An 18399-nucleotide genomic window follows, 5' to 3' on the forward strand; every position below is an offset into this window, starting at 1 on the left:
AATTGAAATTAATTTGCAAACTGGATACAATTAATTTAGGCTTGAATAGAGACTGGGAGTGGATGAGTCATTACACAAAGTAAAACTATTTCCCCATGTTTATTCCCTCCCCACCCTCCACTGTCGTTCTTGTTAACTGTTGGAAATGGCCCACCTTGATTATCACTACAAAAGGTTTTCTCCCCCCCACCCCCCCACCCCCCCCCGCTCTCCTGCTGGTAATAGCTCACCTTAAGTGATCACTCTCGTTAAAGTTTGTATGGTAACACCCATTGTTTCATGTTCTCTGTGTATATAAAATCTCCCCACTTGTATTTTCCACTGAATGCATCCGATGAAGTGAGCTGTAGCTCACGAAAGCTTATGCTCAAATAAATTGGTTAGTCTCTAAGGTGCCACAAGTCCTCCTTATCCTTTACTATGTAGCAATTTAGTTCCTAGCACAATGGGGCCCCAACTTGGCTGACGCCTCTGACAATACAAATCTTTAAGATTAATATTTTTAAAACACAGGGCCCTGGGAATTGTACTCCATCCAGAGCAGCAGCGTTTCTCCAGCCCCCATGCTTCAGGCACTGAAGCATGTGAATAACTTTAAACAGAGCAGGACGGCTCATGGGGTTGAAGTTCCGCGAGCGCTTCAGTGCTGTATTGTCTAATCATCAGTTCGTAGATGCAATGGCATTTGACGTGCTCTTTAACTATAAACTGACAGATTCGTGTTGTCCTGCACCCTAGGACCCATAGGACGTGGTTGCAAGTCGTCCTGCTTCAGGGACTCACTCTGGGGACCCTTGGTGCACAAATTCCCTCAAAAGGTGCTGGGCTTCAGACTTGGTCATGTTCCCCTTACACCTTTCTCCACAGTGGTTGCAAATATGGTAGCCTGTCCTCGAGGGATGGTGTACCATGCACATGCCCCATCCCTGCTCGCTGGAGTTCTTGGGAGGCAATGTGCCTATTCCATTGAAAATGAGGCATATGGGTGTCATGTTGGCCCAAGGATATGTCTATGTAAGAGCTAGCTCTTCTAGATGTTCCTCTGAGGTGCCTTGCAAGGGAGAAGAATTTGTGTGTTGCAGGAATTCGGAGGAAAAGCTGAGAATAGAACGTGGATCTGCTCACTCCCAGGGACGTGACTCACACACAAGACCTTCCTTCTTTGCAGCATGTATGATTTACATTATAAGAGAAAAAGACTTATAACCCAATAATAAAATATCCCCTCTGCCCTTGTATTGTATGATTGTATTCATTACTGATCATTAAGAAATATCTTTTAAATAATCAAGACGTAACAGGTGCAGCTAGAGTTATAAAGGCTTGTTGGGATTTGCCCCTCAATGAACCAATGTGCGGGGGTGGGGGTGGGGCATGCAAGGTGGAAGTTTTGCCTAGGGCGCAAAATATCCTTGCATCGGCCCTGATTCCTCATCAGACCCTTGTGCCCCTGACACACCTGCTCAGAGAGCCTCAGGTGCTCTGGGAAATGTGAAATGAGTGGGAGCGATGCAGAAACGGGGGGTTGGTCCAATGGCACTGCCTGGGTGACCCTGAGAAAGACACTTCATCTACTTTGGACCTCAGTTTCCCATCTGTACAATGACAAAAACAGCCCTGCCCTCCTTATGGGGGTTGAATCTATTAATGGTTGTGAGGCTCAGATTCCCCAGTGAGGAGGGCATTTACATTGGAGAGGGGTCAGAGAAGAGCCATGAGAATGATTAAATGATTAGAAAACCTGCCTATAGTGACAGACTCAAGGAGCTCAAAGAGAAGGTTAAGGGATGACTTAATTACAGTCTGTAGGTACCCGCATGGGGAGAGATTAATAAGACTGGGACTGTTCAGCTTGGGAAAGAGGAGACTAAGAGGGGATATGACTGAGGTCTATAAAATCATAACTGGGGTGGAGAAAGTAAATAAGGAAGTGTTATTTACTCCTTCTCATAACACAAGAACCAGGGGTCACCCAATGACATTAATAGGCAGCAGGTTTAAAACAAACAAAAGGAAGTATTTCTTCACACAACACACAGTCTACTTGTGGAACTCCTTGCCAGAGGATGTTGTGAAGGCCAAAACCCTAACAGAGTTCAAAAAAGAACTAGGTAAGTTCATGGAGGATAGGTCCATCAATGGCTGTCATAGGCGCTCACTCTGTGGGTGCTCTGGGGCTGGGGTCCAACAGGGGCAGGGAGGGGGCGGAGTTGGGGCAGGGACTTTTGGGAAGGGGTTGGAATGGGGGTGGGAGGGGGTGGGGCAGGGGTGGAGTCAGGGCAGAGCCAGGGAGCAAAACTCATTGGTCCCAAGGAAGGAAAATCACTATAGCAACAGGGGGCCTTGCTATGAAACTTTGGGTTTGTCCTGCCAAGACTTCCCTGGAGCATCATGTCACGACCGACGGATCCCGGCTCCTCCCTACCCGCGATCAGCCTAGCTGGCCACTAGCTTGATCCGGACTCTGGACTGGTAACTAGAACCTCGACTGGCAGGACAGTGTGTGTGGTGTGACTGAATGCATATGCTAATTGCTGTATCTTCAGTAAACGCAGCATATTGCCTTTTCCCTTGAAGCAAGGTCCTGTGTGCTCCTTATTTCTACACTACAAAGTTAAGTTGACTTAAGTTACACCGACGTGCAGCCATTGCTGTAAGAAAACCGCGGTCGCATGCCACGCTGTGCTCTGGCGTCAGTGCACTGTGGGTAGCTATCCCACTGGCCGCAGGGCGCTTTGGGAAGGGTTTGCAATGCCTCATGGGGCAGGCACAGTGTCAGAGGATGAAGGTTTCTCAGTCCCATTGTTCCATGGGCAGCCTACTGGATTGCCAGCCGCTTTTCAACTGCCCTGGTAACCTGCAGCCCAGCCATCTCTGTCAGGAAGCCTGGGCCCTGCACTGTGCTCAGAATTGTGCTGGGCGTTATCCGCACAAGGCTAAGCGGAGCCCGAGGGGAGGCTATCCAGCTGGAGATGCCTTGACCAAGCATGGTAACCGTGAGCCACGGGGCGTGTGTTGCTGCGGTGCGCGGAGCCTGGCACTGTTCGTTTGCACCGAGCCAGGAACCTGTAACGATCGCTGTGTGTGCCCGAAGAGCAACATGTTGTACGCCACTCTTCCCATCAGCCCTCCGTAACATCACCCAACCGACATCGCTGAACAGGAACAGGAGAACTGGGGGGGAGTGTGTGTGCGTGTGAGAGAGAGACGGTGTGTTGGGGGGAGCGAGTGTGTCGGCACGCTGTCTCTTTAAATTCAGCCAGCAGCAACCAGGCCTGAGGTAGAAGCTAGTGCACAGACAGCTGGTGCCCCCCCGCCCCCTCACCTCCTCTCAGCAGCGACTGGTACACAGGGAGGGGGGCACCCTGCAATCAGCCCCCGCCCCCTCCCCAGCTCTGCACAGCCCAGCCGTGTCTCTCCCCCTCCGGGCCACAGCAGCCCATCCTGCCTGCCTGCTGCTGTGGTCCTAGCGGGATTCTGCACTAATGCTCTGGTTCCTAGATTCCCTCCGCGTCCTCCCCACAGACCCAGGAGATTCCCCCCCACCCCCCGGCGTGCGCTGCCGGGCTCAGCGGGGGCAGTAGCTAGGGGAGCGATCAGCAGCAGCAGACCCGCCGACAGCAATTCTGAAAGGAGAGGGGCACCTGCCTATGCACGTGGATGCGGGGCAGCCGAGTTCACAACGGTCACGGTGGGCTTTGTGGGATACCTCCTGGAGGCCGGTTACAGCCATGTAACGAATGCACGCAGTGCCTACGCTGACATTTCTCCATCGACTTTGCTGCAAAAAGCTCCCTGCCTCTTGGCAAGGTGGCTTGGTTTTGTCAGCCAGGCAGGAGAGTTTTGTCGACGGAAGGAGCATTGTAGTGCGTACACCTCCACGGCTTTGTCGGCAAAAACTGCCTTTTGTTCACAAACCTGTGCAGTGCAAGGCAAGGCCTAAGCCGACTGGAGAGCTCTCTGCCAGTGTGGGGTGGATGCCCCATCACACATACTCCCCCTCAGGACCGGTACCCTTGGGGAGGGGGGTGGGATTATCACCTCCCCTGTTTCCCACTCAGCTGGACCCACAGGGCATCCCTCTCCTGCCTTGTCCCTTTCAATAGGAAACAAACATTTCCTTTTGTGATGTTGCACTCTATATGATTTTATGAAAATATGCTAATGAGTGTGAATATAATGTAACTGGAATATGCTTCATGCAAAAGGTCTCTTTTGTATCTGAAACTAGAAATATGAAATATAACTCTGAGGGCCTACTGTAATTATGCCAAGCGTGGGCCATTAATGGTTTGGAATCTTGATGGTTCCCATTAACCAGGACAATTGACTGTAGATGGCTCTGTTTACTTGTAAGTCTTCCTGTGTACTGGCAGGTGGGTAATGAACTCTTACAGTGACATGTGATCTTGTCACCTGACCTGCAATCAGGAGTTTGCCTGGGACTGGTAAGTATCCGAGTGTGTGTTTGTTTGCTTGCTGTGTGTTTGCTGGGGGGGCAGTGTGAGAGCCTGAGTGAGTGTCTGATTGGCTGCTAGCCTGCAGGGGGCGGGCAGTAGGGTGTCTGTTTGTTTGCAACAGGGAAGCCTGGCTGTTTAAACATAGCCAGAGCTTCCCGAACCAGCTGAGCGGCAGAGAACCAGCTGAGCAGCGGGGGACAGCAGAGCAGCTCACAGCAGGAGTTTGCCTGGGAGTTCGCCTGGAGTGAGCCCAGTGAGGCTTACGTCTTGCCAACTTCTCTGAGGAAGCTCATAGTAAGAAGGTGGTATGGAAGGGAGGGGTTCAGCTATTGTGACCTGCACTGGATGTGCCATGTTCGTCTTTCTTCCACAGGACAGAAGCGACTTTGTCTGTACAAAGTGCAAGCTGATCTCCATATTGGAAGAGAAGATTGAAGGTCTGGAGCAACAGATAACGACCCTGCGTTGCATACGGGAAACTGAGGATTTTCTGGACAAAACTCAGGATAGGCTTCTAGGGGCACAAAGCTCTACAGATATAGAGCAGGTTGCACAGAGGAGCCAAGAGGCCAGTGAAGAAGCTTGGCAACATGTGACCTCCAGAAGAGGTAAGCGGAATGTCCGGGTTCCAGTAACACAGACACAGGTAACTAACCGCTTTCATGTTCTCTCCACAGGTATCGTTGCGGAGAGTGGACCAGATGATATGTCTGGGGCGAGAAAGCAGAAGGAGACTCCGCTGGTTGGAAGGCATGAGATGTGCTGTCCTGAGGTTGGGAGTTCCACGACCACCACTCCCAAGAGGAGAAGGCGGGTGGTGGTGGTCGGGGACTCTCTCCTCCGGGGGACTGAGTCATCTATCTGCCGCCCTGACCGGAAAAACCAAGAAGTCTGCTGCTTGCCGGGGGCTAAGATTCGTGATGTGACGGAGAGACTGCCGAGACTCATCAAGCCCTCGGATCGCTACCCCTTCCTGCTTCTCCACGTGGGCACCAATGATACTGCCAAGAATGACCTTGAGCGGATCACTGCGGACTATGTGGCTCTAGGAAGAAGGATAAAGGAGTTGGAGGCGCAAGTGGTGTTCTCGTCCATCCTCCCCGTGGAAGGAAAAGGCCTGGGTAGGGACCGTCGAATCGTGGAAGTCAACGAATGGCTACGCAGGTGGTGTCGGAGAGAAGGCTTTGGATTCTTCGACCATGGGATGGTGTTCCAAGAAGGAGTGCTAGGCAGAGATGGGCTCCACTTAACGAAGAGAGGGAAGAGCATCTTCGCGAGCAGGCTGGCTAACCTAGTGAGGAGGGCTTTAAACTAGGTTCACCGGGGGAAGGAGACCAAAGCCCTGAGGTAAGTGGGAAAGCGGGATACCGGGAGGAAGCACAGGCAGGAATGTCTGTGAGGGGAGGGATCCTGCCTCACACTGGGAATGAGGGGCAATCAACAGGTTATCTCAAGTGCTTATATACAAATGCACAAAGCCTTGGAAACAAGCAGGGAGAACTGGAGGTCCTGGTGATGTCAAAGAACTATGACGTGATCGGAATAACAGAGACTTGGTGGGATAACTCACATGACTGGAGTACTGTCATGGATGGTTATAAACTGTTCAGGAAGGACAGGCAGGGCAGAAAAGGTGGGGGAGTAGCACTGTATGTAAGAGAGCAGTATGACTGCTCAGAGCTCCGGTACGAAACTGCAGAAAAACCTGAGTGTCTCTGGATTAAGTTTAGAAGTGTGTGCAACAAGAGTGATGTAGTGGTGGGAGTCTGCTATAGACCACCGGACCAGGGGGATGAGGTAGATGAGGCTTTCTTCCGGCAGCTCACGGAAGCTACTGGATCGCATGCCCTGATTCTCATGGGTGACTTTAATTTTCCTGATATCTGCTGGGAGAGCAATACAGCGGTGCATAGACAATCCAGGAAGTTTTTGGAAAGCGTAGGGGACAATTTCCTGGCGCAAGTGCTAGAGGAGCCAACTAGGGGGGGCGCTTTTCTTGACCTGCTGCTCACAAACCGGGTAGAATTAGTGGGGGAAGCAAAAGTGGATGGGAATCTGGGAGGCAGTGACCATGAGTTGGTTGAGTTCAGGATCCTGACACAGGGAAGAAAGGTAAGCAGCACGATACGGACCCTGGACTTCAGGAAAGCAGACTTCGACTCCCTCAGGGAACGGATGGCCAGGATCCCCTGGGGGACTAACTTGAAGGGGAAAGGAGTCCAGGAGAGCTGGCTGTATTTCAAGGAATCCCTGTTGAGGTTACAGGGACAAACCATCCCAATGAGTCGAAAGAATAGTAAATATGGCAGGCGACCAGCTTGGCTTAATGGTGAAATCTTAGCGGATCTTAAACATAAAAAAGAAGCTTACAAGAAGTGGAAGGTTGGACATATGACCAGGGAAGAGTATAAAAATATTGCTCGGGCATGTAGGAATGTTATCAGGAGGGCCAAATCGCACCTGGAGCTGCAGCTAGCCAGAGATGTCAAGAGTAACAAGAAGGGTTTCTTCAGGTATGTTGGCAACAAGAAGAAAGCCAAGGAAAGTGTGGGCCCCTTACTGAATGAGGGAGGCAAACTAGTGACAGAGGATGTGGAAAAAGCTAATGTACTCAATGCTTTTTTTGCCTCTGTTTTCACTAACAAGGTCAGCTCCCAGACTGCTACGCTGGGCATCGCAAAATGGGGAAGAGATGGACAGCCCTCTGTGGAGATAGAGGTGGTTAGGGACTATTTAGAAAAGCTGGAAGTGCACAAGTCCATGGGGCCGGACGAGTTGCATCCGAGAGTGCTGAAGGAACTGGCGGCTGTGATTGCAGAGCCATTGGCCATTATCTTTGAAAACTCGTGGCGAACCGGGGAAGTCCCGGATGACTGGAAAAAGGCTAATGTAGTGCCAATCTTTAAAAAAGGGAAGAAGGAGGATCCTGGGAACTACAGGCCAGTCAGCCTCACTTCAGTCCCTGGAAAAATCATGGAGCAGGTCCTCAAAGAATCAATCCTGAAGCACTTGCATGAGAGGAAAGTGATCAGGAACAGTCAGCATGGATTCACCAAGGGAAGGTCATGTCTGACTAATCTAATCGCCTTCTATGATGAGATTACTGGTTCTGTGGATGAAGGGAAAGCAGTGGATGTATTGTTTCTTGACTTTAGCAAAGCTTTTGACACGGTCTCCCACAGTATTCTTGTCAGCAAGTTAAGGAAGTATGGGCTGGATGAATGCACTACAAGGTGGGTAGAAAGCTGGCTAGATTGTCGGGCTCAACGGGTAGTGATCAATGGCTCCATGTCTAGTTGGCAGCCGGTATCAAGTGGAGTGCCCCAAGGGTCGGTCCTGGGGCCGGTTTTGTTCAATATCTTCATAAATGATCTGGAGGATGGTGTGGATTGCACTCTCAGCAAATTTGCGGATGATACTAAACTGGGAGGAGTGGTAGATACGCTGGAGGGGAGGGATAGGATACAGAAGGACCTAGACAAATTGGAGGATTGGGCCAAAAGAAATCTGATGAGGTTCAATAAGGATAAGTGCAGGGTCCTGCACTTAGGACGGAAGAACCCAATGCACAGCTACAGACTAGGGACCGAATGGCTAGGCAGCAGTTCTGCGGAAAAGGACCTAGTGTGCCCTTGTTGCCAAGAAGGCCAATGGCATTTTGGGATGTATAAGTAGGGGCATAGCGAGCAGATCGTGGGACGTGATCGTTCCCCTCTATTCGACATTGGTGAGGCCTCATCTGGAGTACTGTGTCCAGTTTTGGGCCCCACACTTCAAGAAGGATGTGGATAAATTGGAGAGAGTCCAGCGAAGGGCAACAAAAATGATTAGGGGTCTGGAACACATGAGTTATGAGGAGAGGCTGAGGGAGCTGGGATTGTTTAGCCTGCAGAAGAGAAGAATGAGGGGGGATTTGATAGCTGCTTTCAACTACCTGAAAGGGGGTTCCAAAGAGGATGGCTCTAGACTGTTCTCAATGGTATCAGATGACAGAACGAGGAGTAATGGTCTCAAGCTGCAGTGGGGGAGGTTTAGATTGGATATTAGGAAAAACTTTTTCACTAAGAGGGTGGTGAAACACTGGAATGCGTTACCTAGGGAGGTGGTAGAATCTCCTTCCTTAGAGGTTTTTAAGGTCAGGCTTGACAAAGCCCTGGCTGGGATGATTTAACTGGGAATTGGTCCTGCTTCGAGCAGGGGGTTGGACTAGATGACCTTCTGGGGTCCCTTCCAACCCTTATATTCTATGATTCTATGAATCCATCTTTAATCTGGTGCTTTTCCATTTAGAAGGAGGGGTGGGAACCGAGAGGGACAAAGGATTCCCGCCTTGTGTAAAAGATATAAAAGGGGCTGGAACAGAACAAAGGGGACTGCAGTCATGAGAAATCATAGAATAATAGAATCATAGAATATTAGGGTTGGAAGGGACCCCAGAAGGTCATCTAGTCCAACCCCCTGCTCGAAGCAGGACCAATTCCCAGTTAAATCATCCCAGCCAGGGCTTTGTCAAGCCTGATCTTAAAAACCTCTAAGGAAGGAGATTCTACCACCTCCCTAGGCAACGTATTCCAGTGTTTCACCACCCTCATAGTGAAAAAGTTTTTCCTAATATCCAATCTAAACCTCCCCCACTGCAACTTGAGACCATTACTCCTCGTTCTGTCATCTGCTACCATTGAGAACAGTCTAGAGCCATCCTCTTGGTCCTGCTTCGAGCAGGGGGTTGGACTAGATGACCTTCTGGGGTCCCTTCCAACCCTTATATTCTATGATCCTATGATTCTTTGGAACTCCCTTTCAGGTAGTTGAAAGCAGCTATCAAATCCCCCCTCATTCTTCTCTTCTGAAGACTAAACAATCCCAGCTCCCTCAGCCTCTCCTCATAAGTCATGTGTTCTAGACCCCTAATCATTTTTGTTGCCCTTCGCTGGACTCTCTCCAATTTATCCACATCCTTCTTGTAGTGTGGGGCCCAAAACTGGACACAGTACTCCAGATGAGGCCTCACCAATGTCGAATAGAGGGGGACGATCACGTCCCTCGATCTGCTCGCTATGCCCCTACTTATACATCCCAAAATGCCATTGGCCTTCTTGGCAACAAGGGCACACTGCTGACTCCTATCCAGCTTCTCGTCCACTGTCACCCCTAGGTCCTTTTCCGCAGAACTGCTGCCTAGCCATTCGGTCCCTAGTCTGTAGCTGTGCATTGGGTTCTTCCGTCCTAAGTGCAGGACCCTGCACTTATCCTTATTGAACCTCATCAGATTTCTTTTGGCCCAATCCTCCAATTTGTCTAGGTCCTTCTGTATCCTATCCCTCCCCTCCAGCGTATCTACCACTCCTCCCAGTTTAGTATCATCCGCAAATTTGCTGAGAGTGCAATCCACACCATCCTCCAGATCATTTATGAAGATATTGAACAAAACCGGCCCCAGGACCGACCCCTGGGGCACTCCACTTGACACCGGCTGCCAACTAGACATGGAGCCATTGATCACTACCCGTTGAGCCCGACAATCTAGCCAGCTTTCTACCCACCTTATAGTGCATTCATCCAGCCCATACTTCCTTAACTTGCTGATCCCCTAGTTACCACCTGAGCTGGAACACGGGCTGTACCAGGGGAAAGGACTGGGCCCAGACCAGGAAGGAGTCTAGCCTGTGACAGGTTTCAGAGTAGCAGCCGTGTTAGTCTGCATCCACAAAAAGAACTTGTGGCACCTTAGAGACTCACAAATTTATTTGAGCATAAGCTTTCGTGAGCTACAGCTCACTTCATCAGATGCATATCGGAGCTGTAGCTCACGAAAGCTTATGCTCAAATAAATTTTTGAGTCTCTAAGGTGCCACAAGTCCTCCTGTTCCTTTTGCAGTCTGTGAAAGAAACTTATTGAAACATCTCTGAGGGGGAGATTTTATCTGTATTCAGTTTTATTACTGTATTAGGCTTAGATTTGCGTGTTTTATTTTATTTTGCTTGGTAATTCACTTTGTTCTGTCTGGTTTCAGAGGAACAGCCGTGTTAGTCTGTATTCGCAAAAAGAAAAGGAGTACTTGTGGCACCTTAGAGTCTAACCAATTTATTTGAGCATGAGCTTTCGTGAGCTACAGCTCACTTCATCAGATGTGTACCGTGGAAACTGCAGCAGACTTTATATACACACAGAGAATATGAAACAATACCTCCTCCCACCCCACTGTCCTGCTGGTAATAGCTTATCTAAAGTGATCAGCAGGTGGGCCATTTCCAGCACAAATCCAGGTTTTCTCACCCTCCACCCCCCCCACACAAATTCACTCTCCTGCTGGTGCTAGCCCATCCAAAGTGACAACTCTTTACATAGTCAAGTCGGGCTATTTCCTGCATAGATCCAGGTTTTCTCACATCCCCCCCACCCCCATACACACACAAACTCACTCTCCTGCTGGTAATAGCTCATCTAAACTGACCACTCTCCAAGTTTAAATCCAAGTTAAACCAGAACATCTGGGGGGGGGGGTAGGAAAAAACAAGAGGAAACAGGCTACCTTGCATAATGACTTAGCCACTCCCAGTCTCTATTTAAGCCTAAATTAATAGTATCCAATTTGCAAATGAATTCCAATTCAGCAGTTTCTCGCTGGAGTCTGGATTTGAAGTTTTTTTGTTTTAAGATAGCGACCTTCATGTCTGTGATTGCGTGACCAGAGAGATTGAAGTGTTCTCCGACTGGTTTATGAATGTTATAATTCTTGACATCTGATTTGTGTCCATTTATTCTTTTACGTAGAGACTGTCCAGTTTGACCAATGTACATGGCAGAGGGGCATTGCTGGCACATGATGGCATATATCACATTGGTGGATGTGCAGGTGAACGAGCCTCTGATAGTGTGGCTGATGTTATTAGGCCCTGTACTTGGAACCACTTAAATCCTACTTTTTGTATTTAATAAGAATCGTTTTACTTAATTAACCCAGAATATGTATTCTGGCGGGTAGAGGAGGGGGCAAACACTGTGCATCTCTCTCTATCAGTGTTCTAGAGGGCGAACAATTTATGAGTTTAGCCTGTATAAGCTTTATACAGAGTAAAACGGATTTATTTGGGGTTTGGACCCCATTGGGAGTAGGGTATCTGAGTGCTGGAGACAGGAAAACTTCTTAAGCTGTTTTCAGTTAAAGCCTGCAGGTTTTGGAGGACGTGGCTCAGACCTGGGTCTGTGTTTGCAGCAGGCATGAGCGTCTGGCACCACCAGGCAGGGCACTGAAGTCCCAGGCTGCCAGGGAACACAGGCTCAGAGGTAGTCCCAGCACATCAGGTGGCAGCTCCCAAGGGGGTTTCTGGGATCCAGCCCGTCACACCTCTCTCCTCTCTGGCGTACCGGGTGTCTCTGAAACTCTCGATAACTACTGCCGCTGCACTATAATCTCCAGCAAGTGAAAGCTAATGTACTCAATGCTTTTTTTGCCTCTGTCTTCACGAACAAGGTCAGTTCCCAGACTGCTGCGCTGGGCATCACAACATGGGGAAGAGATGGCCAGCCCTCTGTGGAGAAAGAGGTGGTTAGGGACTATGTAGAAAAGCTGGACGTGCACAAGTCCATGGGGCCGGATGAGTTGCATCCGAGAGTGCTGAAGGAACTGGCGGCTGTGATTGCAGAGCCATTGGCCATTATCTTTGAAAACTCGTGGCGAACGGGGGAAGTCCCGGATCACTGGAAAAAGGCTAATGTAGTGCCAATCTTTAAAAAAGGGAAGAAGGAGGATCCTGGGAACTACAGGCCAGTCAGCCTCACTTCAGTCCCCGGAAAAATCATGGAGCAGGTCCTCAAGGAATCAATCCTGAAGCACTTACATGAGAGGAAAGTGATCAGGAACAGCCAGCATGGATTCACCAAGGGAAGGTCATGCCTGACTAATCTAATCGCCTTCTATGATGAGATTACTGGTTCTGTGGATGAAGGGAAAGCAGTGGATGTATTGTATCTTGACTTTAGCAAAGCTTTTGACACGGTCTCCCACAGTATTCTTGTCAGCAAGTTAAAGAAGTATGGGCTGGATGAATGCACTATAAGGTGGGTAGAAAGTTGGCTAGATTGTCGGGCTCAACAGGTAGTGATCAATGGCTCCATGTCTAGTTGGCAGCCGGTGTCAAGTGGAGTGTCCCAGGGGTCAGTCCTGGGGCCGGTTTTATTCAATATCTTCATAAATGATCTGGAGGATGGTGTGGATTGCACTCTCAGCAAATTTGCGGATGATACTAAACTGGGAGGAGTGGTAGATACGCTGGAGGGCAGGGATAGGATACAGAGGGACCTAGACAAATTGGAGGATTGGGCCAAAAGAAATCTGATGAGGTTCAATAAGGATAAGTGCAGGGTCCTGCACTTAGGACGGAAGAACCCAGTGCACAGCTACAGACTAGGGACCGAATGGCTAGGCAGCAGTTCTGCGGAAAAGGACCTAGGGGTGACAGTGGACGAGAAGCTGGAGATGAGTCTGCAGTGTGCCCTTGTTGCCAAGAAGGCCAATGGCATTTTGGGATGTATAAGTAGGGGCATAGCGAGCAGATCAAGGGACGTGATCGTCCCCCTCTATTCGACATTGGTGAGGCCTCATCTGGAGTACTGTGTCCAGTTTTGGGCCCCACTCTTCAAGAAGGATGTGGATAAATTGGAGAGAGTCCAGCGAAGGGCAACAAAAATGATTAGGGGTCTGGAACACATGACTTATGAGGAGAGGCTGAGGGAACTGGGATTGTTTAGCCTGCAGAAGAGAAGAATGAGGGGGGATTTGATAGCTGCTTTCAACTACCTGAGAGGTGGTTCCAGAGAGGATGGTTCTAGACTATTCTCAATGGTAGCAGATGACAGAACGAGGAGTAATGGTCTCAAGTTGCAGTGGGGGAGGTTTAGGTTGGATATTAGGAAAAACTTTTTCACTAGGAGGGTGGTGAAACACTGGAATGCGTTGCCTAGGGAGGTGGTGGAATCTCCTTCCTTAGAAGTTTTTAAGGTCAGGCTTGACAAAGCCCTGGCTGGGATGATTTAATTGGGGATGGGTCCTGCTTTTGAGCAGGGGGTTGGACTAGATGACCTCCTGAGGTCCCTTCCAACCCTGATATTCTAGGATTCTCCCGCAGGTACCAGTTCACCTCCCACCCTCTGTGCTGATTTTCTAGCACCTGCCTCAGCAGGGCCTGGATCCACTCTGGCTGCTTGTCTCTCCCCTTCTTTGGGGGTGACAAGTCTGGGGACAACAGCCTGGGAAGGTTTTGCTGCCTTCTTCAAAGAGTGCCTCTGCCCAAGGCAACTCCATAGTCTTTTCTCTTCCTACCACACCTCAGGGTTGCCTGTCCTGTGCCACACTCTTCCCTTCTGTCAGGGGTGACTGTGCGATATAATCTCTTTCCGTTCCCCTTCCTCTGGGCCAACTACCCGGTGCTCAGTCTCCCACACCATCCCCTTACCTCTGGGCAACTGAATGCCCATGTTCTCCACCACCTTGTCACAGGGCGCAGCCCTCAGCACCAGACTGGTGCCCCCTCCTGGCAATGCTGGGCATTAGCTCCAGGCTGACACCCATGGTTTACACACCAGCACTCTGTCTCTGCTCCCGCCTATAGCTCCTCTCTCAGTTCCCAGGATCGCAGCATCCTCTTCTCGACTCAGCTCGCCGCCTGGGTTGTTATCTGTGTTTCCCCTTCTGGGTGAGATATCTCTGTCAAACAGTCCAGCCACTTCCCCATTGGCAAGTGGAGGGGGACCCAGGCTTGTTGTCAGACACCACTGGTGTGGTGCTCTGCTCGTTTGATGATGATAACAGTCAGCTGCATGCGTGTGCACCCTCTGTGTGCTGCCCCGGCTCTGCGCAGAAGGCTGACCCAGCAGACCCCGAGAGAACCCCCAGAGTCCACAGACTCTGGTAAGGTATGAAGGCACCCGGCCAGATTTATTGTCCAACGAAGCACAGTGATAGTTCCTATGGACTCTACCAGACATACTACGAATATGTGCCCCCTGGCAACGGACACAGCTCAGTCAGGGGCGGGACGCTCCACTGCCCCCTCGGCTGGACAAAGACATCCACTCAGGGATGTATTCTTATACCCAGGTGCAAACAAGTTACACATCACTCCTGACGCATTGAGGTACACCCCTCTACGCATTAGGGTGCTGCCTTTCACAAAACAACTCTACCATATTACCTTCCTGCCCCTGTCCTGAGGATAGGTCAGCCTCTTCCTGTTATCTGGTACTACCCCATTCCCCACAGAGCATTCGGTACCATCTTGGCACGTGGTCCCATAACTAGTGCCCAGGACCTTGTTGGGATGTGTATTTTTGCAACATCAGCCCTCTTCTTGCCAGATTCTGGGAGCAGGGCCTGCCTCTGGCTCACAGTTTAACTTTGCTTTATGTTAGCAAAGTCTTGACCATTGCTTTAGTTCAGGCCTCCAGCCTCATACCAGGCCTCCGATGCAAAAGTTTCAGGGCCTCATCTTACTACAGGGCCCACCCACTACTCTGGGTCCCAGCCCAGGGACCCTGTAGCTAGCAGCCTCCAGCTGCACCTCAAATTCCTTTCACTGCTGCTATGTCTCCCTGGGCCCCTTCCCCATGGCCACAGCACCTTCTTTGCCCTCACCTAAGGGAACTCAGCTGCTCAGTCCCAGGAGCCAGCCACTGTCCTGTCCATTCTCAGCCCTTCAGGGGCACAGTCCTTAATCCCCAGGCTCCCAGCAGCCACTGACCCTGCTCTGCCCTGCAGCTCCCTTTTATATAGACCAGCTGGGCCTGATTGGCTGTTCCTCACAGCCCCTCTCCTACTGGCTGCTTTCTACGCAGCCTCCCTCGTGCTCTGTTAACCCCTTGCATGTCAGCGTGGGGCAGATGCTCCATCACATAACCGATTCAGACTTTTATGTCTCTTTACTTGTATTCTCGTCAATCTATCCTTGTGTAGCTAATACACGTCTTTTCTCTAAACCAGTATGTTTGAACTGAGGTGTTTGGGAAGCTCCATTTGGGCTGACAGGGTTGGAGCACATCATTGTCCCTGATGAACGGCTGGCGTTTCTAGGAGCTCGTGTTGAGCGGGAGGGGGCTGGGCCGTGCCAGACACAGGTTGCTGGGGGTGTCTGGGCCTGGGCAGTAGCTGGTGTTGCCCCGCAGTGTAATGTACGAGCGGCTGCCTGCGGCTGCAGACACGCTACCTGGGAGTAACTCCCATGCCGTTCGCCAGCCCAGATTCCCCAGGCAGCGGGTGCAATCCTTGTGGAGCATCCCTGTTCCAGTCAGAGAGCAGGTTTCTGAGGCTCCCTGTGTCAGCTGGGAAGAGGTTAAAGCCAAACCCCGAGAAGCCTCGCTCGTCACCCCGATCAGCACATTCCCCTGGGGCTCAGCGCCGGCTTGGCTGCCTGGCTGAGAGCCTGGCTGCAGTTAGAGCAGGGCCCTGTCCCGTGCACTCAGGGCCTTGGTGCTGGGGCTGGAGCGTACAGCCGTGCCCCCCCGGAGTTCAGAGCCCTGTGCAGGTGCTGCTGGGCTAGGCCATGGCTTTGGCAAGACAGTCCTTAACCGCAGGGAAAGCCGAGCAAAGGTATTAACACATTGGTGCCCGGAGGGGGCGGAAATCAGCAAATAGCTTCCCTTCTGGTGGCATCGGGGCTCTGAGGCTAACGTCAGGCTGGAGAGGAGCAGGGGAAATTGAGGATTACAGAGGATTGGAACAGGCAGCTAAGGGGTGAGAGGCCCCCCGCCCTCTGTGAGCCGTCTAGCCCTTCCCCGCCCAAATCCTCTATAAGCCATCCAGCCCTTCCCTCCGAACCGCCTGTGAGCCGTCCAGCCCTTCACCCCCAAGTCCTCTATGAGCCATCCAGCCCTTCACCCCCAAGCCCTCTATGAGCCGTCCAGCCCTTCCCCCCCGTGAGCCATCCAGCCTTTCCCCTCCCAAGCCCCCTGTGAGCCGTCCAGCCTTTCCCCTCCCAAGCCCCCTGTGAGCCGTCCAGCCCTTCCCCTCCACAAGCCCTCTGTGAGCCGTCCAGCCCTTCACCCCCAGCCTTCTGTGAGCCGTCCAGCCCTTCCCCCCCAGCCCTCTGTGAGCCGTCCAGCCCTTCACCCCCAGCCCTCTGTGTCCAGCCCTTCCCCTCCACAAGCCCTCTATGAGCCGTCCAGCCCTTCCCCCCCAGCCCCCTGTGAGCCATCCACCCTTCTCCCTCTGTGAGCCGTCCAGCCCTTCCCCCCCTGTGAGCCGTCCAGCCCTTCCCCCCCAGCCCTCTGTGAGCCGTCCAGCCCTTCCCCTCCACAAGCCCTCTAAGAGCCGTCCAGCCCTTCCCCCCCAGCCCCCTGTGAGCTGTCCAGCCCTTCCCCCCCAAGCCCTCTATGAGCCGTCCAGCCCTTCCCCACCCAAGCCCTCTATGAGCCGTCCAGCCCTTCCCCCCCAGCCCCCTGTGAGCCGTCCAGCCCTTCCCCCTGCCCACCAATGCCACAGTATGAACCAGCTGCAGTCCCCTCCTGAGCTCAGCCCTGGCCCGCTCACCAGCCCCACTGCAGCCTCTTTCCTCTGAAACTCCACCTGCTGGGAGAGGAAGTTCTCCCAGGCTGCGCTCAGGCAGGCAGGGCCCTGAGGGGACTGGAGGCAGAAGCAGCCCCTGCATGCTCATGTACATCCATACTCATGCACACGCACCCACACACATCTACACACATCCACACACATGCACACGCATGCCCTCCCTGCACTGCTTATTTACATTTCTCTTTTAAGCCACTGATTCCCCCCCAAGCTGGATCCCTACGTTCCCCTCACACGGCATTGCTGCATTAATCCGTCCCTTAGTAAGGCTGTAAAACCCCCTCCCTGCCTGGCTCACGCTGGCAGGAGTAGGGGTCCCGTTTCCTCTCTGTGAGCCCAGCCATGAGAGGGCACCACGGCACACTCCCCCCCGTGGGGCGTGTTTCCATCTGGTTTCCCCCTCCTCACAGGCCCAGGGGAGCGGGGCTTTGGAGTCGCAAGGCAGGGGCCCCCCAGCCACCGTCTTCCCCTCTCCCTGCCTGATGGCTGGCTGGGCTGGCCTGGTTCCACTGCGGACAGGGGGTGCCAGGGGAGAGGGATGTATGGAGAGGCTGGCGCCTCCAGCCACTGCCAGTGACCAGCACTCAGAATCCTAGAATCTCAGGGTTGGAAGGGACCTCAGGAGGTCACCTAGTCCCACCCCCTGCTCAAAAGCAGGACCCATCCCCAATTTTTGCTCCACATCCCTAAATAGCCCCTTCAAGGATTGAACTCACAACCCTGCGTTTAGCAGGCCAATGCTCAAACCGCTGAGCTATCCCTCCCCCCAAAGCACTGGCCAGCCCCCCGCCCCGCTGCCCCCATGGCAGCAGCCCTGCCCCAGGTGGCTGGGGCCAGACTCACCGCAGTTGGCTCCGGTGACAATGGCTGTCTTGCCTGTCAGGTCAGTGGGAGACATGCGGGGGTGCCAGGAGCCCTTTCTCCTGGCTCGGAGGAGGAGGGCCAGCACCAACACACACGTAGCCCAGCCCAGGTGGCTGCTGAAGCAGGAGATCTCCATAGCAGGCTGCAAAGCTCAACTCCTCTGGGATGATCAGCGTGGTGAGTTCCCAGGGAGGCTGGCATCAGGAGCAGGGACCCCGCCCACGCGCCACACCGCAGGCTGCACCCCACGCTCCCTCTGGGTCTGAGCTTCTGCCACACCCCCAGCTGCCTCTGCCAAGAGGAATGTCAGCTGCTACACAGGGAGGGGCAAATGGCAGGCTGGGATGGAAGCCGAGTACGTACTGCCTGGCTGCAATGCCTGACCACACAAGCCTCCCTCCTGTGATAATCACTCGCAGTGAGGGGCCCGTGGTTTCCCACTGGGGTCAATTTCCAGCTGGGTCAACTCCCGTGCCCCTGTTGGGGAGCCACAGGGCCCCCAGCACTTCCCCCTG

General features: G+C 52.3%; 1 protein-coding gene across 1 annotated transcript in view; it reads right to left on the reverse strand.

Moving 5' to 3' along the window:
* LOC125635182 (retinol dehydrogenase 13-like) overlaps nt 1-18123 on the reverse strand; it is a 44820-nt gene extending 26697 nt beyond the window's left edge. The window contains exon 1 of the mRNA XM_048846531.2: nt 17864-18123. Within this exon, the coding sequence (XP_048702488.1) occupies nt 17864-18020 (157 nt within the window). The 5' untranslated portion in view covers nt 18021-18123. The remainder of the gene's footprint in view (nt 1-17863) is intronic.
* Between the last annotated feature and the right edge of the window lie 276 nt (nt 18124-18399).

Source organism: Caretta caretta, chromosome 4, assembly GCF_965140235.1.
Source record: "Caretta caretta isolate rCarCar2 chromosome 4, rCarCar1.hap1, whole genome shotgun sequence".
Taxonomy (NCBI): Eukaryota; Metazoa; Chordata; order Testudines; family Cheloniidae; genus Caretta; species Caretta caretta.